Source organism: Pollachius pollachius (assembly GCF_949987615.1).
Source record: "Pollachius pollachius genome assembly, chromosome: 17".
Taxonomy (NCBI): Eukaryota; Metazoa; Chordata; class Actinopteri; order Gadiformes; family Gadidae; genus Pollachius; species Pollachius pollachius.
Genome location: NC_136950.1, coordinates 2,801,516 through 2,826,389, shown reverse-complemented (window position 1 = coordinate 2,826,389; position 24,874 = coordinate 2,801,516). Strand labels below are relative to the sequence as shown.

Here is a 24,874-nt window from a genome sequence, read left to right as displayed (position 1 = left end):
TCCCTTTCTCCTCCATGTCGCGGTTCATGTACTTCAGGTAGTCAAAGCCAAAGTTCCTTTCCGCCAATTCCTTCTCAACCATGGCTGAGATAACCCCCACTAGAAGTCTTGTTGTGGAATACCAGAGACGTCAGAGACCCGACGTGTTATGGGCCATAACACGCTCGGCTACCTAGGCGCCAATCAGGGCTGCAGTTTAGTTGTCCCTGAAGAACTTGCGTATCTAAAATTAGTTCCGCATTACATTAATTAATCGCACGCCAGTTTTATTTAATTGTATACTGTGTAAATCCATAAACCGAACCGTGACGTCCGTACCAATTCGGTTCAATACATGTATTGTTACACCCCCCCACACACACACACACACACACACACACACACCGAGAAAGAGAAAACATTTTTACGCTACCCTTTATGCCCCTCTTATGCCCGCCATTTTCCCGGCATGGTCTGTGCATTTACACTGACCGAGATAATAAACCGGCTTGATTTCTCACCCCAATTTACCCTCTCAGACCCTACACATATCGGGGGTTTCATTTTGATGTAAATACGATTAGACGGCTCCGCGGTTCCAGGGGCGGGACATGGGTAGAGGTGTTGCTGATCTGTCTCTACAACAGAGACAACGCAGCGATAAACATGTGTAGTTCTAACTGGAGCGACAGGGAAAACTGTGAGCTGCTGCCCATCATGGGAGAGAAGGTGATGCAGTCGCATAACGAAGACGGGGAAAGATACAAGATAGTACCAGAGTACGAGACTTTCGTCAGGATAAAAAACAAGTGGTCAGCAAAATAAAGAATATGTTGGCGTTTTTGCACTTAAAAAGTAGATTGTGTTTGTAGCCTACACTCAGATGTATACTCATTCTTGCATTCGAGTGTCTTGAATCAGAAAATAATAAAACATTCAGAGTATTCAAATTATTCTAAAGAGGTCTACTCCAAGAGGTCGACTTTTCCAGTGAACCAAGAAAGCCTGCTCCTTGACGAAGGGGGATTTTACCCCCTCGGTTTTATACAGGCAAGAGAGTGAAATTGCAGGAAGTGCCAAGCCGAGACCGTATTGGCTTGGCAGTGTAAAAAAAAAAAACTGCCTAGAGTCACACAGACAAAGAGAGACACAAAGACAGAGAGAGAGAGCCGACCTTGTTGAGGCAGGACACGATGTGACTGAGGTCAATCCAGGGCGTCCCGGCTTCCGTCACCTGGTGGAACAGGTGATCCCGGAAGAGCTTCAGCAGGTAGCGGTCGCCCGTCTCAGACCACGAGGGGTCCTTTTGAAACCTAACACACACACACACACACACACACACACACACACACACACACACACACACACACACACACACACACACACACACACACACACACACACACACACACACACACACACACACACACCCCTTAGTGGTTAGGCCTTACACCAGAAGACAGCATGGCTTAACCAGAACAGCTCCCCAGCAGACACTTACTCTGGCCTCTCGTTGATGGTGCCCAGTTTGGCCAGCAGGCGGAAGAGACGACCGTTCTGCACTTCCTGTGAACAGATCAATGTGTCTGGTTATGGGGGGGGGGGGGAGGATATAGTTGGGCTGTATTTAAATCTTGATCCAATCGGTATTTCATGTTTTAATTAATGAAAAAACAGACGTGTTAATATTGACAATTGGCCATATTGAGAATGTTGCCTCAAAAAAGGTAGATGACCCAATGAAGTATACAGTGTGATACAAAGACATCAATGAAACACATTTAGAAATAACAGATTTAAGTCTACATTGACTCATGCCAATGCTGGTCCTGACACTCAAACCCCTCCATGGCCCGACCCTGGGCAGGGGAAGCCTTCCTCCTCGCCAGTGCCAGCAGCACCTTGTTACTCCTTCCATACACTATCCTTCAAAAGTTTGGGGACACAGAAAAGTCCTCATTTTTTAAAGAAAGCTATTGTCCACATTAACAACATACAGTCTGTTGTTAATGTGGTAAAAGACTAGTCTAGCTGTAAACGGCTGATTTCTAATGGAATATCTACAGAGGTGTAGGTGGCCCATTTCCAGCATCCATCAGTCCTGTGTACTAATGGTACATTGTTTAGCTTATCATGTTAAAAGGCTAATTGACATCTGTTGAATAAAAGTGTGAGTTTTCATGGAAAAAAATGAAATTGTCTAATTGACCCCAAACTTCTGAACGGTAGTGTTCATGACCCATAAACCTACTGGGAGTCTCTGCACCATATAACCAGTGGTAACCTCTTTACCAGCTGAACCCATCCTGGACTGGTCTGACAGTCAAACAAAATGGCGGCGAGGGTGTTGGGAGGAAAGAGGAAGTGAGATGGTAAAAGGAGAACAGCTGCCCAGCGGTTTGACACCAGGCCCTCTCACTAGCGGGAATAGAAACGAGGCCCCAGCTAGCTGCATCCTGTGTGAGAACACTTCCACAGCAGCGTTCCCCCTCCACCACAGACAGCAGTGTGAACCAGGCCAAGGACACGGAGGCCGAGGACACACAGAGCGGGCACATTATTGAGCAGTTTGCACGATGTTATTGATCGTTATGTTGAGCCGACGGAAACACACGTTGCCTTTCAGAAAACACGGCAAGACATAAACACTAGACCAGGGCTGCCCAATTTGGGGCCCGATTTTATTTGGCCCGCGCCTTACCCACTGTATACATTATTGTTTTCCACCATCAGCACTCGGAATCTGCGCTCGCTCTCATTGAATATTATTTATTGGTGCACTTCCATTCTTAACCATAGAATAACATTGTGACACATTGATGGTAGGGTGGCGCTGTTGAGCTCCTATCCTGTTCAGCTCCAATCCGAAGTGACAGCGAGTGAGTGAGTGGATGCAAGGATGGAGCATGTTAATAGGCAGTGGCACACAGACAAACGCAAATTGTTTTGTCCTGAGTTACTTTGCTTATTGCACTAAAAAAATGGCTTTGTATTTAAAGATACAGGCCCAAGCCCTAGCAATGTTCCATGTCTGTCTTTAAATATTTTATAGTGCTTCAATTATTTTTCTAATTTAAAGAAGATGATTGATTGAAGATGATATTTATGATTTTTTTGAACATTATTGTGAAGCACAATAAACAGTGTCATTCATTTTTCCACGTGTGTGTGTGTGTGTGTGAATAAACACATGCTAAACTAGGGATGTGAATAAATAATTTTTCATGGTCGAGTAATCAGTGGATGGTATGAACGAATAATCGATTATTCGATGTGTGCCAACATTCACAAAGGCAGCCATGGATCATCGGCAAGAAATCCCTTAACCACTTAGTCTTCGGGCCATTTTGGCCATTTTTTAGGTTTTCCACTGCGCCTACTCTAGAAAGCACTGCTCCTTCATAGTATGACCTCTAGCCACATGCTTGGTCTCTTTGGAAAGCTGAGAACCTGTAGAATTGTATGACATTATCAGAATAACTATCATGTTCTGACAAAGTGCTGGGAAGGCGACAATACTGTTTTTCCTTCCAGCCCGCTACACACACACCTCTAAAACCAAGCAGATTGTAGTACCCTGGGTAACTCCATATCCCTTGGAAACACTACTGAGCCCTAGCCCTAGGTCTTGTGATGCTGTGTGTAAAAGCAGATCAACAAAACATAAAAGATGAAGTCTCCAGCTCCTTTTATGTAATGATATGTCCATTAGTTTTGGTCAGGGTCCTTTTTGAGACTCCAAAAACGACCTTTGGCTACCCAAAATGCATACTGTAAACAAAGGTTTACAACACATGAACCCAAACATGTAGAAGAATAATCTTGGTCTCAAATGAAAGGTTACCCTCTGGGCTTTCTTGTGAACCATTAAGATAGCATACCAGATGTTCTGATATGGAAAGAGACAGGCATAATCACACAAAAAGCTAATTTTTAGCTATTCCGCCTATGCAATTTTGACAAAAAAAAGCTCAAACAAACTGTTTTGGCAATTTTTTTTACTTAAAAAGTGCAAACTGCAATGGTATAAAACACCAAAACTGAAATAGTAAAAATACTATAAATAACTATGTACAAATAAACAAAGATAAGTAAAATTACAATAACTATGTACAAATAAAGAAAAAAATATATTTACATGATTCCCTCCCTCCCTCCCCCTCCTTTCCGGTTGTTTAGCCATCGTTCAAATTGTTCATAAAACCACACACACGAAAAATAAATAAAAATAAAACCACACACGAGCGCGCAAATCAACCACCTGCTCCACACTTGCACTCTAGCGACGAGCCTGCCACTTTATGCACACCCCTTGCGCATTTGTTTGCTCACCCACACGTGAGAAGGTGTTTGACATGCTGGATATCGTAAGAAAGGTCTCTTCATTGGCCATTAGGATATCTAAGGCCCGTCCCTGACACTTGCTGTCTGCTGGTGTAGCTGTCAATCAAAGTATACATGCCCCGTATTGATAGTGATCACCTCATTGGCTTGTAAGGCTTGTTTACAAGGAAGTTTTGGTCTTACAGACATGTTTGAGGGCTCTACGTCATCGTGAGACCCTGGTAAACACAGTGGATACCATGAATCAGACGACAATAGCAGAATTCAAACCCTGAATCACAGTTTTCTACAAAAAAAACATTGCAGCGTATCGGTTTTCTATTTTTCGGCTGCTTTGTATAAGATAGCTTGTGCATATACACAATGTAATTAGACTCAAATAACATTTATATTTGATTTCTGTGGACTCTTAAGAACATTTCAAGACCCAACATGAAGTATCAACTCATTGCTAAGGATATCCACAACGACGATAAAGTAAGATTGCACAAGGGAGGGGGAGGGTGAGGGGGGCTATTTTGACCTAAGAGACTAGAATATATTTGATCTATATTCGCTAAACATATTTATTCCACCGAATGGTTGACATTGGTTGGCATTCCTGAGATTCTAAGCTTTCAAACGGTGTATGACATGACTATATCACTCAACCTTATGATGCCGAAAATTGACCCAGCATGTTTGGGGGAAGGGGTGGTGTAACTATAACTTGCCCGCCGGCGGGTTTTGACGATTAAGTGGTTAATATCTTAAACGCAAAAAAAACAACTACCTGCTAAGTAGTTCTAGTCAAATTGTCTGTTCAGCCTTCAAAACGAGAGCTGTTAAATGGGCTGGGAGGAATTTCAAATATGTACACTTTATGTTGAAAGTATAGACCATTGCGATTCCTATTGAAACGAATGGCGCCGTGATTTGGTCTTCAAAACAAGAACTGGTAAACTGTGAAACATGAATTAAACTGTAATCAGACAACGCGGCTATATAGACCCTAGAGGAGAGGTCTTCAACAGGGGATCCGCAGAGGTACTGCAGGGGGGTCCCGAAAGTTTTGGTTGATTAGAATTTTTTTTTTATATTCCCTCCGCAAATTTTTCCACAAATTGAAATGTCTTTAAATACACATTAACGTGAAACCAACACACTAGCCGCGTTTACATGGACACTTTTGATCTGATTTCTAATAGAATAGGAATAGATCTATTCCTATCATGCGATCCGAATACTACATATATGGCATTTACAAAAGTGGTAAGCGTACATTCGCATGTCTCTAACGCACACCTGACACATTTGGACTGACGACATTTTTATGTATTTGATTTTAATGAAAGACCAGCAGGAGAGAGCTTTTCTCTGCCTGCTCCTTCAATTAAGAAGAAGGACAGAACAGCGACGTCAGTTTCTCGTCCGGTCTTTATACACACGCGGACAAAATTGTTGGTACCCCTCTGTTAATGAAAGAAAAACCCACAATGGTCACTGAAATAACTTGAAACTGACAAAAGTAATAATAAATAAAAATTTACTGAAAATTAACCAATGAAAATCAGGCATTGCTTTCGAATTGTGGTTCAACAGAATCATTTTAAAAATCAAACTAATGAAACAGGCCTGGACAAAAATGATGGTACCCCTAGAAAAGATTGAAAATAATTTGACCATAGGGAAATGTTAAACTAAGGTGTGTCCTCTAATTAGCATCACAGGTGTTCAAACTTGTGATCAGTCCGTCTGCCTATTTAAAGGGTGAAAAGTAGTCACTGTACTGTTTGGTGACATGGTGTGTACCACACTGAACATGGACCACAGGAAGCGAAGGAGAGAGTTGTCTCAGGAGATTAGAAAGAAAATTATAGACAAGCATGTAAAAGGTAAAGGCTATAAGACCATCTCCAAGCAGCTTGATGTTCCTGTGACTACAGTTGCACATATTATTCAAAAGTTTAAGGTCCATGGGACTGTAGCCAACCTCCGTGGACGTGGCCGCAGGAGGAAAATTGATGACAAAATGAAGAGACGGATAATAAGAATGGTAACCAAAGAGCCCAGAACAACCTCCAAAGAAATTAAAGGTGAACTCCAAGGTCAAGGTCCATCAGTGTCAGATCGCACCATCCGTCGTTGTTTGAGCCAAAGTGGACTTAATGGGGCCAAGGAGGACACCACTGCTGAAAGCAAATCATAAAAAAGCGAGTCTGGAATTTGCCAAAATGCATATTGACAAGCCACAAAGCTTCTGGGAGAATGTCCTATGGACAGATGAGACAAAACTGGAGCTTTTTGTCAAGGCACATCAGCTCTATGTTCACAGACGCAAAAATGAAGCATACCAAGAAAAGAACACTGTCCCTACTGTGAAACATGGAGGAGGCTCAGTTTTGTTCTGGGGCTGCTTTGCTGCATCTGGCACAGGGTGTCTTGAATCTGTGCTGGGTACAATGAAATCTCAAGACTATCAAGGCATTCTGGAGAGAAATGTGCTGCCTAGTGTCAGAAAGCTTGGTCTCAGTCGCAGGTCATGGGTCCTCCAACAAGATAATGACCCAAAACACACAGCTAAAAACACCCAAGAATGGCTAAGAGCAAGACATTGGACTATTCTGAAGTGGCCTTCTATGAGCCCTGATCTAAATCCTATTGAACATCTGTGGAAGGAGCTGAAACATGCCATCTGGAGAAGGCACCCTTCAAACCTGAGACAACTGGAGCAGTTTGCTAATGAAGAGTGGGCCAAAATACCTGTTGACAGGTGCAAAAGTCTCATTGACAGTTACAAAAATTGTTTGATTGCAATGATTGCCTCAAAAGGTTGTGCAACAAAATATTAAGTTAAGGGTACCATCATTTTTGTCCAGGCCTGTTTAATTAGTTTGTTTTTTTAAATGATTTTGTTGAACCACAATTCAAAAGCAATGTCTGATTTTCATTGGTTAATTTTCAGTAAATTTTTATTTATTATTACTTTTGTCAGTTTCAAGTTATTTCAGTGACCATTGTGGGTTTTTCTTTCATTAACAGAGGGGTACCAACAATTTTGTCCACGTGTATATCTACCCCCTCCTCCGCTGCAAACAATACGTATTTGGATGAGAGTGCGCAGCCAAGATGTTGGGAGAGAGAGAGTGTTATGTAAGGGAGAATGTACAGAAGGGATTGTTGACAACGACGTCAACAATCCCTTTCTCCTCCATGTCGCGTTAGTCTACTTCAGATTGATGTGGAAGTAGAAGAACCACAGACGTCGCAGAACCCGACAGTCGTTTGAGATTCATAATATCGTCTGGAGGCGCACACAGCTTTTGGCCATCATAATATATGTTATATGATGTAGATATCTATGTATAATATGATATTTAGATACAGATCTACAGGACTCCCGCCGGAGCAGTTTCTGGAGAAACGCCAACCGACATGAGTCGGTGCTCGGACAGTAAGACGGATGCAGAACCCCGTTCACCATGTAGCATTAGCATCGTAGCATTCTGCTGTTTACCCAGCAGCTGTGAGATAAAGAGAGCCCGATGACCGCCACGTTGCCCAGAGCTGCATTATCAGGGGGGTGGTGAAGTTCACAACAGGACGTCACACCGATGAGGTGACCCTCCCGCCTCTCCTCAACAGTCTGCGCTTATCATCCCAACGCCACATCTGGTCTGAAGGAGCCCAACCCGTCCAGGAACAGTATTTCGCCTGATTTTCGCCGGATTCTCACCACAAACAGAACAACTTCCATAATCCCACGTTACTCCACCTCATTGAATTAGGTCTTTTGTCATGTTTGAGCGACCCCTAGAAAGAGAAATCCCATATTATAACTAACGGACGCACACCGCTCACATGAAGGGAAATGGGTCTGGGCAGGGGCGAGTCTAGGTTCTGACTTTTCGGTGGGCTCAGCCCCAGGGGTATATGAAGTATGGGGGGGGGGGGTTGAAAATCATAGTTGTGATTTCCTGCATTCTGCTGCATTTTAGGGTGACGGATGTGAACTGTAATAAGAAATTTGAGGTATAATAAATTTCCTTTGGGCAATTTTCACTCAGATGACCATATATCCCCCCTTTTTTGTATTTACACAGTTAATGAAACACATTGGTTTTCAAAGTAAACTATACATGATAAATATGGAAAATGGATACTAAAATTGTGAAGACAAAGTAAAATGCGAACTTCAAAACAAATATTGTTTCATTGATATCAGAATATTGTTATTATATTATAAACACACATTTTTATAAGACTTGTGATTCAAGAAAATCAACAAGTACAACATACCTACTAGATTAATACTATGAGAAACAGACCACTATTTCGGGAGCACTAAACTATGTCACCTCACTTTCAGGGACCCATACATTTTTATAAATTGTATCAACATACATTTTTATAAAACTTGTGATGCAAAAAAGTCCACAACTACAACATGTAGGCCTACTAGCCTAATTCTATGAGAAACAGACCACTATTTTGGGAGCACTAAACTGCGTCGCCTCACTTTCAGGGACCCATACATTGTTATAGAACTTGTGATGCAAAAAAATTAACAAGTACAGCATGTACTAGACTAATGGTGCGTAGCATGGTCAGGCACAAGGAGCAGATAAAGTTGACAAGGCTGCTAATTTTCAGTTTAAAAAAAACACTGGCATTATTTTATCTGAGGGCGTTTTGAGGGCGAGTCTCATAGTATTAGTAGAACATGTTGTAGGCCTACTTGTTGGTTAGCTCACGTTGTTATGGCAATGAAAGCCCCTCAGCTGATAAAATAAGCTGAGGACGCTTTTTTTAAACTGAAAATTAGCACCCATGTCAACTTTTTCTGCTCCTTGCGCCTTATCATGCTTATAATGCTATGCACCATTAGAAGCCTCTGCCGACTAAAACATGAAGCAACTCAAGAAGCAGCATAGATAGAATCACCTTGTGGTCAACTGTCATTTAATAGACATCTGACAGATTATGTCAAGGTTTTAAAATAAATTATTACCTGGTCTTGTTATAACACAGCTGGAAATCGTGGATTTTCTGATAAAGACTAGCTAGCCTCTTTGACAGACGAAACAGCAGAAACTATGTTAGGTGCGCTCATGCTGCATTTTTGGTTTTTGTCAAACGGGAGACACCCACCCACCAATCAGAGGTAAGAGATTCCTGCAGGAAGGTTGCGCTCGATTTCACAAGCCCATTTGAGCCTATTCATTAGTGTACAGCACCCATCCTCCCATTGCTTGTGTAAAAAAAGGGAAGAACATTAGATTTGAGGACGAAACGATAGGGTGGGCTAAGGCAAGTTTTGGGTGGGCTTGAGCCCACCCAAAAGAGGTCTAGCTTCGCCACTGGGTCTGGGTAGTAAGAAGGACCAGAGGCTACCTCGGTGCCAGCCCATAATACTCACTGCTCCCGGTCTGTTAGTGTGTTCCAGCGTGTCTCTCTTCCTCTGCTATGCTAATGATGTCACTCTCGCAGGTGCCAGGGCTCATTTGCATACCTTAGCCAGGTCCTCCTCGATGACATCATTGCGCATCTGGGAGGCGTCCAACTGTGTGTAGAACCTGGCACCTATCATGGGCATGATGTCATTCACGCTTCGCAGGCGAGACTGCTCTGTCAGCAGGTACCTGGAATCAAACACACAACCATGATAACAAGTCAGGTACCTGGAATCATACAAACAACCAGGTACACATGTCAGTTACCTGCACACACTAGGGCTGTCCCCGATTCTGAATTTTTCGAGTCGAATCAGATCTGCCCTTTCAGTCCAGAGATTTGATTATTCGGTGGTCGTGCGGGGCAGGTCTTTGAGGTTTAAAAATGAGTTTTCTCTCTATTAACACCACTGTTTAGGTAGGCTATAGGCCTTTTATATATGCTTGCGCGTTGCGCTCATTACATTCTCACCTCAACAGTTTTCTGTCAATCAAACTCGTCGGAATTGTAGCCAACTTATTCCTGTCGGGTTTTAATTAGGCTCCTGCCCATAATGCGGTCCGATAATGAACACAGGGCTCATGTATAGGCTAGTGGATAATCCACTATATCAGCCCCGTGTTCACGATCTGATTGCATTTATTGAGCCCAAAGAATACACAGCGCTGTGTCGCCACACTGACTGCGCTGCTAGAGAAAATGTAGCAATAATGTAAGGGGAGACAGCCGCTTTCCCTCTGCCAGATTCTGTCTAGCAAACAAAGTTACAATGAATCAATCGCCACAGTGACATGGACGGTGTCTAAATAAAGCTTCTCTTTATTATTATCATTAGAGCTATGATGCAAATGGTGAATATTAAGCCTGCGGTGGCATCTGTACGTGCAGTTTGCCATTTATTTTCAGCACCAACTGCCGCTGCAGAAGAATAACAAAAAGTCACAATAAATGTGTCGATTCATGCTTAGGGTCTGACACGTCTACACTATAGGTTGGGTCTTTTACTGAGATCAAATAAAAACTCTTTGAAAATACACAAAGTAACGCTCCTAACCTTCTCTCTCACTCGCTCTCCTTTCGGCACGGCCCCAGCTGTCTCTTCGGAGTCAAAGTCCTATTTATTGTATTGTTTGTTTATATGTAGGTCTATTTATAAATGTCGCCACACTTTTGACGTCCTCTGAGACAGGGTTTTAGGCTAAGGTAATATTTGCTATAGTAAAACCACCACCGTCCGTGCACCAACCGTTCTGGTTTCAATTTGTATCCATTTCAGCACACGTCTTGCCGCATCAGTCTATATAATTATAATCCATATAAATATTATTCCTGTGCATTCTAATGTTTTCTATTTTTCGTTTTATTAATGGTAAACACGGACAGAGGCGTGATCCGGTCTGAATGGGTTAATGCACACCACTCACTGACGAAAAAATAAATAAATAAAGGAAGACTCTAGACCGGCTCTAGACTGCTGCCCAGCGTGTGACTCCTTACAGCAGGAGGTTCTAGTGATCTAGACCCTGCCCAGCGTGTGAATCCTTACAGGATGAGGTTCTTGAGGTCGGAGGAGTAGTTGATGGACACCAGCTCCATGGCCTTCTGCAGGTTCTCCCTCTGAATGCCCGCCAGAGAGTTACAAGCCAACGCCAGCACAACCTTGCCTAGGGAGATCAGGTCTGCTTGCTGTGCAAACACAAATTTCATGCAGTTAGGAAAACCATATAACATACAATATGCTGATCATATAACCAGACATCAAACGATCCAACAAATAACACTAGTGACAGGCCCTAAACCCAGTGTTTCCCATACATAAAACAATGTGTGGCACAGCACCACAGAATCAACACAGAGCGCTACAAATTGATTCTGCTTATTTATTTATTCTTTTGCGATTTTTAAATATAAATATCGTTCCGTTCATTCATCTCCGCATAGCACTCTCTCTGTCATTGTCGTTCACACACGCACACACAGAGACAAGCGCGCATACATGCCAATGGTGCGCGGGTACACTACCACTTATTGGATAAACCCGCGTATCATACATGCGCACGCACTGACAGCGGATTCACCCGCTCCTCCTCTCAACGCGCCTACAAAGGCAAACCCAAAGCAGCGGGATATGTAAGGGATAATGTATAGAACGCCAGTCATTATCGGGAAAATAAACCCTGACAGGGCGAACAGGACACCGGCGCGCAGCGGAGGTGTCTTGCTTCGCCCTGAAGGGTCTTATTTTCGACCGGCGATGAGCTATACATTATCCCGCTTATTATATGGCTACTTGCCAAAACGAAAAAATAACTTCACATGGTGTGTCTTTTTACAATTTATTTGTTACCAGCATTCGTAGTGTTGATCAGCAGAGAAATAGTGTGCCAAAGAGGTTGACGATGCTTAGCAACTGAAGACGCTGGGGTTGACAACTTACCTGTACTTGCGGAGTGATACCAAACACGTCATTAGAGGCAAAAAAATGTGCTCGATTACGCAAATGATCAATCGCGAAATGCCCCCCCTACCCAGCTGGACTCCACATCTTACCACTGCCTCCTGTTTTTTCCATCTATTTGAAAGTTAGGCTATTAAACATGTTGCATTTTATACGGCCTGATTAAGTCATTATTTAAGCTAAATAGCCTAATAAGAAGCGATAATAGGATATTTGACCGGCATATCTTAAAATGTCCGGAAAACGGACACCTATGCAGGTCACTTTGACTGGCAACGTTTTTTTCTAGCGGGAACGCTGGTTAGTGCTAACAAACTATTCAAATATTTATCAATTTTTCCTATATTGTTAGCCCAAGTTCAAGACTGCTACCCCAGAATGGAAGGGAGCTATTTCATTTACTATTATGAGAATAACTTCATTGACAGTGTTTTGAATCCTTTACTCCATGGAGTTAAATTCCATTTATTTTTCCACAGTATTATTTTGTTACAGAAAGAGAAATCTTTGGTTATTCATTTAGCTATACTTTAATATTAATCTTTCTGTTAAAATCTGTTGAGTGTTCCAAATTATTTGTAATTAAATGTTACATTATGTTAATTGTTAATTAAAAAAAAAACGTGGGATGTATCAAACCGCGGGTCATAAATCGTGATACAAACCGAATCGTGAGTTGGTGTATCGTTACTGCCCTACAGAGCAGTCTTTTCATTAATGTAACAGACGGTGCATAAATCATAGAATGGATGAAAATCGAACTCCATTTAGTAGCAAGTAAGGATTAAAGCAAGAGCACCATTGTATCTTTTTTAATTACGGGATATCAGTCCTGCTTGATTGTGCTCGTACCCATTACCAGAAATTATTACATAATAGTTACAATAGTCTACGGCGCTGTTGGTTTTTATCAACTTAACCTGTTGAAATGAAAATAGTCTTCTGCTGCGCTTTGAGCATATATTTATTATTTGACAGTTGTTAATGTTGGAACCGTAGCCAATTGATGTGGAACTGTTGTTAGGCCAAGTTTTCCCATTGTTGAAATGCAGCCTTGGAACATTGTTGACGAATCAGAATCAAGCATTGAACCATGCTGTGGTGTAAAGCGGACCCTATTGATGACTCAACATGGTCCACCCTCATGACGCAGACAATTCAAGATCCAACGATAATGGACCGATGAAATGTGTTTTTCTGCAATGCATTGACATTCTAGGAGGATTTGGAAATACCTGGTACTGTGGCATCAGGGCAAGGTGATTGGTCTGACTGTTATCGAAGGTTAAGACATCAAACACGCCGACACAGTTCACCCGCAACCTGCAAACAGAGGAGGAACTTTGCAAAAAGAAGTAATAAATTGCGACCAAAAAGCATGAAAAAGGAAGCCAGGACCATGATACCCTTCCCTTCCCTTTTCTGCTTCTGTAATTAACCTTGACTAAAAGTGCACTTGTGAGCAGGGTCATGCAGGGTTATATCTGACAGCAAAACTGCCCCTGCTCTGCATAAGCCACAGTGAAAATGGCTGCAAGCTTGTGTTCTATACACGTCCCCTGAAATAAGCACACTTTCTGGGCGGACTGAAGTTTGAACGCGTGTGTGATACACAGCTCCTCTGTGTGCCCGAATATGTATGCATCTGACTGTCTATGCTTGTAGTCTGACTCTGAGTGTGCATGTCTAACATCTACCTGTCTTTGTGTGCATGCATGCGTGTAACATCTAACTATGCAAGCATGGCACACTGACTGCAAATGTGTGCATTGCCTTCGCCCATGTATGTTTGCATGTCTGTGCGTGTCCGTGTTCGTACCTGGTCTTGCCGGTGATGAGGATCTTGCTGGGGTCCATGACGCGGCAGGCCAGGCCGGCGGTGTGGACGGTGCGCAGGGCGGAGCTCAGCTGGACGATGTAGGCCCAGATCAGGGACTCTGGGAGCAGGCCGGCGTGCTGCCGGGGAGGCGGCGGTTCATGTTGACCTATAAAAAAGGTTTGCACATGCACAGGATTCAATGACAGAAGGACAAGGTTACCACCACCACCACCGTCACCGCCAGTGCCACACTTGAACACCTTCAGGTTTAAAACCACTGCAGGAGAGGAGAAGTGCCCACTGTGGTCTAGCCGTATTTCTGTGCACAAGGGTGTGCTTTTGGTGTGACAGGTGGAATTTTTTGCATTTATTATTTTGTCATAAATATTATGCTATTCATTAACTTTTTGAAAATGCGTTCACCACATCCCTGTCTTGCTGTGCATCTATTGTGGAAAAATAAAAGAGAGTCCCACTGTTATAGAGGGGGTGGGGTAGTAATCACATCAGTGGCTGATAAGCCTTCTCTATGTTTCATTACACTGTTAGCTCAGGAGCCTCTGACTGGCTACAGGTGGTTTCGCATCCCCTGCAGGTAGCCCCCACCCCCGCCCCCGGTCTTAGGGACGCTTTCAACCACAGTTTCCCCCCCCCCCCCCCCCCATGGCCCCCACACTCCAACCGTCATGAGGAGCTCCTCAGACCGCTCTCTCATGAACCATGGCCCTCCTTCAGTCCTCCACCACCAACACAGGGCCTTAAAAAAGATTCTACTCTAATCTCTGACACACACCTACAACTCCAACACGTGTCCACGTGTGCGTGTGTGCAGCCCTTACCCCACTTCCTCTTGGTGAAGTAGGAGTCTGCGGTGGGGTCGTTGAAGTGCCGGCTGAACATGGTCTCAGCACCCGCGTGGAAGTCATAGGAGAAGACCAGTGCTGTGGGGGAGTCAGAGGTAATTTTAGGAGATCAGAACACAAAGCAATTACAAACCAAGCAATGTAAGCAGTCCCAGAGGTATTCAGTCATCCACAAACAGCCTATCCCAGGGGCCGCCCTTTTCAAGCAAATCACACGTTTTGTACAGTAAACATTATCCTATTTCATGCCATGCATCAAAAACTGTTTGGTCGATGATGGAATTGAACCAGCGTCCCAAGTTCCATGTGGCAGACACTGTACCTCTAGACAACACTACACGGACAAGTATGATTGCAGAATTAAATTGACGCCATGACCCTTATTTTTTGAGCTATTGACACGCAATTCCTAGACACGCATTCAAGAGGGTCTACGGGACCCAAGTAGTTTCCAGTCCCTGACTCCCCTTCAAGTGTAAATATGATCGATTGCTTTTTCACATAATGTGCCAGATTTGTTTTCTTCAAGACTCCACATCTATCTTTCAACAAGGCATGTCCATAAATCATGTGTACGTATTTTTTTTTTGCGTTATTTTAACTGTACAGCAGAATCGATCTTGTGTTGCAATGGCAAAAATGTCCAGCATGCAAACTACGGTATGTAAACCAAGTTTCAGATTTTTTTCATCTATGGAGATGCATTGGAACGTTAACCAAGACCGGCTGTTATAGCACACTCTACGGTCATTTTGGCAATCGTTGGTTTGATTTATGAGTTATGGCGCCCCCTGTCACAGATGATATAAGGGAGAGGTCCTCGATGAGCCCGACAGGTTCTAGTTCCACTGGGTTCTCTGAAGCGGACACGTGATTGATTGAACAATGGCAGGTCATTTGCATATTCATATTTGTGCATAAAATCTGCCATAACTCGGCTATTTTAAATACTATCTTATTACAGGGCACTTTTTCCAGATTTTTTAGAGGTTTATCCAGAACATTGAAGGTACAGGAAACCTAGCACAACGGACCTTATGAGTCTTTAAGGCAAAAAGATTCAGCATGTCAAATAAGGCCCAGATACCAAGTTTCAGATTTTTTTTATAAATCAGGCTCATGATCAAACCTTCGTATAGGTTTGATCACGAGTTATAGCTCCCACTATGGTCATAGTGGGTCAAGACCCTTTGAGACCTCATTACCTCTTTTTAATGATCCAACGAGTTACTTAAGGTCCTCCAGTAAATGTCTCCTCACGACCCCCAGAATTAATACTAATGCAGCACATGGTGCCTTTAGTTACTGTGCTCCAATCCTCTGGAATAGCCTACCTTTGGATTTAAGGTCATCGCAAACAATGCTCTTTTAAACGGGACATATCATACCACCAGGTGTGAGTGTGATTAGCCATTACAAGCCGTTTTCAAAATGTGCAGCATTGTGACATCACAGGTGGGCGTGTCCACCTAGATGTGTGACGGATAGATGAGCAGTGTTTGCTAGTCTACTGGGTAGGCTGGTAGACTGATCTATCCAGCACACATCTAGATGGACACGCCCACCTGTGATGTCACAGTGCTGCACATTTTCAAACCTGCTTGTAATGGCTAATCACACTCACACCTGGTGGTATGATATGTCCCCTTTAAAAAGGATCTAAAAACATATTTATTTTCTTTAGCTTTTAATTCATGACTACAGGTCTTTGTTTTGTCTTTTCTTTGGCTAAGTTTGTTTGTTTATTTTAGATTATAGATTTAATGAAATCTCTCCCCTCAAAGCACATTGTGTCTATGTATGCCATATGAAATGTGCTATATAAATAAACCTGACTTGACTTACTTCCCGTCGACATATGCCTATTCAGTTTGACAACTCCCAGATGTTCAGGTTTTGAGCGGTTGCCCCATTCACCTTCAATATTAAATAATAATATTGTAAATATTACTAATAAAAAGTCTGCAATGTTTGGTCTCTCAAAGTAGACGCACACTGCATTGAGATATGCAAGACTTTTTGGTCATGGTTTGGTGTAAATTCCTCAAATTTTAGTAGTCCATAATTACCCAAAATCAGTGGAAGAAAAATAAGACACATGATGGGAATAGAATGGCATGCTTTGCAACACAGTAATAAAACTCATTGGAGCAAAATTGACCTCAAAAGTAAGACTTACAAATATGAAAACTATTTGTGCAATCGTGTAGACTTGGTGGTTTACATTTTTTATAGGGCGGCAACAACGAATCGATAAAATCGATTACTAAAAGCGTTGGCAACGAATTTGGTCATCGATTCGTTGAGTTGCGCGATTAATACGTCACTCGTAGGCGCGGCACTGTTTACAGCCAGCCGCCGACAGGTTGGTTCATGGTTCATGCACACCCACAGCGAGGTTCAGTGTGAGTGACCACAGCTTGTATTTTGGTCATATCTTAACACTGGACTATAGGCCTATATAAAAGTGTTGCACCTTCACTGTCTTTGGGTTAAAAAAAACTCCTTCAACTCAGTATCCGTCTAGTAGTCCAACCAAAAACTCTGTCAGCTGCTGCTGCAGACGGTGTGCAGACGGGATCGGAGTCGGCACCGCGTGCATCAACAGTCATTCAAAGCAGCGGTACTAATCACACAACCGGACGGTGTAGAAAGTCCCGTCAGTTAAAAATAGTAATCCAGTTTTTAAATCCATGTTAAAATCGGCAGGACATAGAGCTAGTTAGCTTAAAAAAAGGCGCAAACAGTGTCAAATGTGATGTGTTCAGGTTGGCTCAGTAATAAGATTGATGTGTTCAAATGCAATACAAAAAAAAAGAAATTTGAGATTTTGGCGAAAACTTTTTCCCAGCAATATAAAATAGATAGTTAAGATGGAATTATGACCAGTTTTACGTCCTATCTTGAGCTATGATCATCTTATCAATTAAAGCAATAATACAAGTTCTATTTCAACAAAATAATAGAGAAATATCAATAGTGGTATCAATAAAGACTTGGATCGTTAAGGAGTCTAGAAAATGGCATCAATATCAAGAAAATTAATGATCTCCTGTCATCTGAGAGAAATTAAGATTATTCAATTTCTTTTTAACCATTAGTGTTTAACGGTTAAAGATCTTATCGGTTAACCAGTTAACCATGGACATCCCTTATATACTGTATATGTATAAATGTATATCATACATTGTATGTTTTTTTGTGTTATCCCAGTTATGTTTTTGTATTTTTTTTATCATTTAATATTACTTTCAATAGTTCCGGGACGTTTGAGCAATAACCTGTAGTATTTACACTTCAGTCTGCACTGTGAATTTAAAGTAATGTTCAGTTTTTGAATAAAGATGCGGAAATTACAAATGTTTTTTTAATCCGATTCATAGATTAATCTAAAAAATAATCGCCCGATTAATCAATTATTAAAATAATCGTCAGTTGCAGCTCTAATTTTTTATAATATTTCTTAAAGTTTAAAGTTTCTAGCTAACAAGTGAAAGGAAATTAAGCCATCTTCCTCAGCGATTAAGAGTGCTGCCCTCTCTGTTGGCTTTTGAGGGACAGCCCAGTGTCCACAACGTTGTTCAGTGTAGCAGGCATGAGTTTGGGTTGTGGTGGTCATGTCACCCCAGCACCACCCACAACATATGTGGGTTCACTTCCTCGTCTGGTGGGAGTCCAGTACAATGAGCTAGTCGGGAGGTGGAAGCCTAGGGCCACTTGTGCATGCTGCACTGAATCACTTTGTGGGAACTGAGCTTTTACTCCAAAGCTCTATAGGCAGTTGAGACACAGCCATTAAAAGAACCCTGCCTGCAAACAGAGTCGGATAGCGCAAATGAGCGAGCTGACGGCTGTACGCAGAGTGAGGGCAGAAGTCAGTGGGAAACAGAAAGAAGAGAGTGAACACAAGGACATACTATGCTGACAAAAAGTTTCCTCTTCAAAATCAAATTTTATTAGATATTCAAGAGGTTTTGTTTGATTATTTTGTCACAAATCTGACTCCATAACTAATTAATGATCCAGGGGTGAAAAATGCTTAATTCTCCATGGAGTCCTCTCAAGCACCGCTAGAACTATCTCACTATTTGCTCAAATAAGTATTTTTAGAAGACTTAAGGGGATACATACTCCGTCAAAGCACTCGCTATGGACACATTGATGCATTCCCCACTGCAAAGAATAAAGTGGTGCAAAATAAAACTAAATCAGATAAACAAAGAAAAAATAAGTGTGTGCACGCACAAACAACCCCCACACACAAACTCACAGTGGTCTCCAAATGCCTTGGTGGTGAAGACCTCCCTCAGTGTGACGGCGTTGGAGTGCTGGATCTTTTTCCACATGTCCACCAGCATCATGCACTTTGTGTTCACCAGACGGAAACCTGCAACACACACATGACCCAACGTCAGCCTCCCCTTTCGAACGCAGACGTGGCTACTGTGGAGTTCCCACGTATTCCTGTGGAGTTTGACCTCTGAGCATTTTAAGCTGCCCAACCCCCTGTGGTGGTTGGGCAGTGGTTTGTGTTTCGGCCAGGTCCTTGAAGGGGTGAGGATACTGTAAGACGCTGAAAGTAGAAGGCCACGGTTTGTGGTGCATCTCATATGCAACATAGCTCACTAGGACAATGACGCACAATGCTACTAGCTTACTTTCTTTTTTTGTTGGATCACTTAAGTTGGTCATAACAATGGGAGAAAACCCCCTGCGTCCTTAGAACGCTCAGCCCTAAACGCAGTTCATCAAGAAGAAACTTTAAGAAGGGACGCAAGAGCCCCCCCCAGCCCACACACCTTCTAGAATGGCAAGGAATGAGAAACAGATCCAAGTGTCATTGTTTCAGTCCACTTTGACCCTGTTCATCTGTTCAAGTGGGATAACCCCAACAGAAGCGCTTCCTGTCCTGACCCGGCCACATGGTTTCTCCGTCTCTCACCGTGTATCCTCCTCAGGCAGTAAGGAAGGTCGTCCTTGCTGTTGACGGCCTTGTAACACGACGTGATGTAGCTGAAGTTGCTGGTCTTCTGCATGCGGTTGGGCGGGGGGACGGGCTCCAGGGGAAACAGGCTGTGGTAGCTGTCCACCTCAGAGGGAACACCTGCCAGACACACAGGCATGACCATACTATTTTTTTGGGAAATCTGTTTACATCATGAATAAATCACAAGCACTGCCCAATAAAATGTAATTTAAGGAGGTATCTGATCCTGGCGCTTACGCCAAATAAAATGATTTCTTCCTGTCTGTACCCACCAGGTACAGGTGTACCTGTACTTACCAGTTGGCACATGACCCCGTTAGACTGGACCCAATTCTTCAACAAGGGTAGCACACCTGTAGCTAAAGCCAGCAAGCTAGCCATGTGTTTTTATAGGGAGGGCCTCGGGGGAGTGGTGGATGTTTCGGTTGGATTCTTTCAAAATATATATCTTACACTGGTTCCGCTGCCTACCCTAGCTTTAATGTTAAGAAATATTTCCACTGCCTTCTTTTCTAATTTGTATTATAGTTTTTAATAAAGCTTGCATGGATTACAGAAACTTTACACCATCAGTAACCAAACCATCACAGAATAGTAGGGTCTTACCTGGGTTCTCTGATTGGTCAATCTGGGCCATGGTAATGAGATGCCTGTTTATCAGCTCCTGCAGGATTAACATCAGGACAATACCAGATATTTTCCTCTTGTCACACGGTGTATGTATACAAGTCAACAGGTCGCTTGTGACCATCTAAACAATCAACCACAAACTTATTCCTAATTTAAGAGAAAACAGTAAAAGTTCCAAAACACCACATCTTCCCACCGCTCACATTCCGCATTTGACCAGGAAGGGAACAATGTGCCCCAACTACTGGGCAAACTAAACAGATACAATACAGAGCAGTCGTTAAGCGGTCCTCTACATTTACATTTAGGGATTTTGCAGACGCTTTTATCCAAATTGACCATTCATTCACACATTTACACACCAACGGCGGAGTCAACCACGCAGAGCGACAGCCAGCTCGTCAATAGCAGCGAGGGTGAGGCTTCTTGCTCAGGGATACCTCAACACTCAGCTAGGAGGAGCCGGGGATCGAACTAGCAAGCTTTCGGGTACCAGGAAAACCCACTCTACCTCCTGATCTACTGCGCCCCCGCTATTTGTGGAGAGGGTTGGGGTATACCTGTCTGAGCTCATCCGCCATGAAGAAGGAGGGCGCGTTGGCCTTGGGCTGCATGTAGGCTACGTGGGGCGCAGTTGGGGGGTAGATGTGGTAACTAGGGAACACCTGCAGTAGAACAGACAGAGTTCAATCAAGTTTCAGACTCCTTCCTGACCATGTTAAAATGGTGGCAGCAATGAAACACTATGACGTGATGGTGTCACCAAAATATTCATACAAAGGGTACACATAATTAAGTGTTTTAAATGCATTACTGGAATTGAACTACTGGAAACAATAGAACGGATGATGCGAAAAAAAGATGACCGACATTGTTATTCTTGTCAATCTTAATTCTAACAGAACGATAAAATATTGCTCTAAATATCTATTCAAGTCGGTTTACAACTATGCCATAAACACTTAAGTATTAGGTACAAAGTTGGCCATTCTGGCAGGACGTACCATCCCACTGATGGGGGCGGGGGTGTTGTCCGTGTAGAAGTAGGTGGTGCCTCCCACCGTCTCCTTCTGGATGATGTGAGGGCCCTGGTCGGCTGCAGCCGTGGGCCCCATGTAGTTGGCAGGATTGGGGGTGTGGCTCCGCCTGCGGGGGGCGGGCGAGGTATGGGGCGTGATCTTCGGGGAATGGAGGGGGGAGGAGCCGGCTGAGAGAGACATCCCTAACGTGGACAAACAGTTAGTGTCACCCTGGTGCGGTGTTGGACAGAACAATGTAAATCGCTACGTGTGCAGTTCAGCCTTAATGCACCGGAGCCTCACCTGGAGCCAGGGCCGCCGTCGTGGAGCCGCCCAGCCCAGGGTGGGGAAAGAGCGGGGAGGGGAAGGCAGGGGCGCTGGCCATGGCGGGCATACGGGGCGCTCCTTTAGGAATGAACTCACTCGCTGTAGGGTTGGGAGCCTGGCAACACAGTGACAACCACGAATATTACGCTAGTGGCATAGAATGAGTGAGACACAGATCATCATGACATATTATAGTTTAACACCAATCATCTCAAAGCCAAGTAGATGTTTTCCTAGTAGTTGCTTTTTTCCGTCGTACCTTCCTCCGTTGCGATATGCTAAGAGCACCAAAATCACTGAAGAGGGAGGATGCCGGGGAGGACACCGAATCTGCAACAAACAGAGAAGACCCATCATGATGCGGGAGAACCTATGCTATGCTGCGGACCAGAGATGTGCTGCTGCCCCTCAGCACGACATCTGGTGACCTAGGGACCAGAGATGAGCTGCTACCCCTCAGCACTTCCCATGGGTGGATTGGTACCTTGAGCACTGTGGCTGAAGTTCTTGGCACCATCGTTGAGGAGACTGGGGGAGCTGCTGCTGCTGGTCATTCTCTGAAACCGGAAGCAGCCAGACATGTTGAGAACCTGCGCTGTATCCGTATTCAACGCAGATGTCTTTATACACACAAACTAAACTGTGTGTGTGCAGTATGTACCTGTAGCCGATCAAGCATGTTGATCGTCTACCTTTTCTTGGATCTGAACTTAACCAGAACTGGCCTAAATTGACAACCCTAACTTATCACAAGGTACCATTCTACTGCGCTACATACATTATCCATTGTACATATAAAGAGCTTATATTTCGATTATAATACGAGACCTAGGATTTTAATATTATTCATATACACACACACACATACATATATATATATAAAATTTATAATCCTTTATACTGTGAAATTTGACTAGTTTATCTTACTCTCCTGCATTGTTGAGGAGAGCTTGGAATGTGATAATTGAAATGCAAGCAACGACTATAGGAAAACAGGCTACTGCCTGCTTTCTGTTAAAAATGAAGACCTTGAATTTGAAGATTTTTTCCTATTTACATAATACTGGATTCTATACATAAGGATACCTAAACTAAATCACATTATATACATTATTAACAAAACAATTTGCCAAGGATATGGGCAGTACATTTCCAGTGAGTACAACCAGTACCAGCAAAAACGCTGTATTCAATCCACAGTCCAAAGCCTACCTGTAGGCCAGAGCAAGATGCCTTAGCCCTACCTGCTGCTTAATGACTGCATCTGAATTCACTGTGGATAAAAGTGTCTGCTCAATAGTAATATCAGCCCATCATGGCAGTTGACAGTGCTATGTGACTGAGGCTGCAGCTGGATGCTACAACAGGCTTTAAATCATAACATGAAGACAGTAATAAATACATTGATACTCTTTAACATATACCTGCATCATTGAGTACTTTGATTCTGCCGGGCTTCCAAACCCATTGACGCCAATAAAGCTGCTGCTGAAGTAAGAGTTGGTAAGATTGGCATCAGTCGGGGTTCCGCCCTCCATCCCTGCGACTGGAGATAAGAAAAGAATAACTTTAATATAGTAGTATACGTGTGCGTATACTATTGTGCTTATTCTATTCACATTACTGAGACAACAATAAAAAATATGTACTGCTATTGAGAATAATCTAAAGTTGCATCGCATGGATCCACACTAATAATAACTGAAGGTAGAATGCTAAGTGTAAAGGAAGCCTTCCAAAGGTTTGAACTAGCAACGTGCTTGCTTGTTTACTTGAGGAAACCCTTGTCCACACAGGACAAAAACAATGGTCCCTGCATGGCGATCTGAGCTACACACTAGTTATTATCTCATTTTGAGAAGGAGTTCATCTTGCGTCCCAATGGTAATTGCATTTAACTGTAGCCGGTGCCAACAGAGACACGTTCGATTAAACTACAAGTGCAATCAATAATATCTGGACAAAACAACTAGTTAGCGATGGAAGGTAGCTTACAGCTGTCATACAAACGGGCCTCCTGCATGATGTTTAGTGAAATACGTTCATTTCCCCAATGCTCATCTGGGAAATTCTACCAAAACCGGGCTGTTTAAGTGCCAAATCAGAAAAAGACCACTGGCCACTGAGCATGTGTTGGCTACTTCGAACACGCAGGGAGGAGTGAAGAGAGCCCCACGTTTCTGTGCAGGTCAAGGGCCCAAATGAATCCCCGGACTCTATTTTAACAAAGCCAGATGAGGCCGACAAGTTCGGTCACAACGCTATAGTGCTTTTGTCTTTTAGACTTATCCAACCATACTCACTGGTCAATAACTGTCCGTCCAGAGGCGTGCCTGCAGGCCCCATGGGTTCGCTCTTTTTTGAGACATTGGTTCCAGCGCCACCTGGGCAGGCCGCCGCTGGACCAGCGAGGGAAAACCCCGCCGCCGTCACGGCTCCACCACCGGCCATAGATAACGGGACGGGGCTCCCGCCGCCACCGTGCAGTGACATGCTTGCCATGGATGGCTCTTCGTGTAAAAATTGACACTCGTCCCCATAAAAGCACGTCTTGTCTTTAGCGTAATATCGGCAGAACTTCACCTTGACGTTGGGCAATGCGACACCTCCGAGCGGAGCAGCTGAAGCGGAGAGTCCACTGTTCATGGCACCGCCGCTGCAGCCACCGCCGCGGTCGGAACAGACTCAAACATAGAGACGCGGGTAGCTAGCGAGCTAGCTAGCCTGCGAATACGAATCCCCACGAAATATAAGCTTTAAAATGTCCTCGGTGGTTTGATAATGTTCGCAACGCTTAAAGTACTCGCACCATTTGACTAATACTAGGTCGTTTGAGACAAACGCGTGTCCCTTGGTGAGTCCTGGTCGTCGTCGCGGTCCGTGTAGCTCGTCGCCGTGCCGCTAGCCTGTTGTGGAGGCGCGCTAACGCTGTTGTTTTCTTCTCCGCACACTGGGAACACGCTAGCCTCGCGGTGCATTGTGGGTCGTCGGAGGGCAGCGCGCTGTTGAGCGGCT

The 24,874-nt window shown here is 43.5% G+C and overlaps 1 protein-coding gene across 1 annotated transcript in view; it reads right to left on the bottom strand.

Moving 5' to 3' along the window:
• Nucleotides 1-24,775, bottom strand: part of pan3 (poly(A) specific ribonuclease subunit PAN3) — a 28,137-nt gene extending 3,362 nt beyond the window's left edge. The window contains exons 1-17 of the mRNA XM_079754818.1: nucleotides 24,163-24,775; nucleotides 23,284-23,405; nucleotides 22,344-22,416; nucleotides 22,119-22,189; nucleotides 21,836-21,974; nucleotides 21,518-21,735; nucleotides 21,074-21,178; nucleotides 20,490-20,547; nucleotides 19,839-20,000; nucleotides 19,167-19,283; nucleotides 14,873-14,974; nucleotides 14,034-14,199; nucleotides 13,450-13,537; nucleotides 11,303-11,442; nucleotides 9,815-9,944; nucleotides 1,481-1,545; nucleotides 1,154-1,292 (exon numbers count right to left, since the gene is read on the bottom strand). Of these exons, the coding sequence (XP_079610944.1) occupies nucleotides 1,154-1,292; nucleotides 1,481-1,545; nucleotides 9,815-9,944; nucleotides 11,303-11,442; nucleotides 13,450-13,537; nucleotides 14,034-14,199; nucleotides 14,873-14,974; nucleotides 19,167-19,283; nucleotides 19,839-20,000; nucleotides 20,490-20,547; nucleotides 21,074-21,178; nucleotides 21,518-21,735; nucleotides 21,836-21,974; nucleotides 22,119-22,189; nucleotides 22,344-22,416; nucleotides 23,284-23,405; nucleotides 24,163-24,505 (2,238 nt within the window). The 5' untranslated portion in view covers nucleotides 24,506-24,775. The remainder of the gene's footprint in view (nucleotides 1-1,153; nucleotides 1,293-1,480; nucleotides 1,546-9,814; nucleotides 9,945-11,302; nucleotides 11,443-13,449; nucleotides 13,538-14,033; nucleotides 14,200-14,872; nucleotides 14,975-19,166; nucleotides 19,284-19,838; nucleotides 20,001-20,489; nucleotides 20,548-21,073; nucleotides 21,179-21,517; nucleotides 21,736-21,835; nucleotides 21,975-22,118; nucleotides 22,190-22,343; nucleotides 22,417-23,283; nucleotides 23,406-24,162) is intronic.
• Between the last annotated feature and the right edge of the window lie 99 nt (nucleotides 24,776-24,874).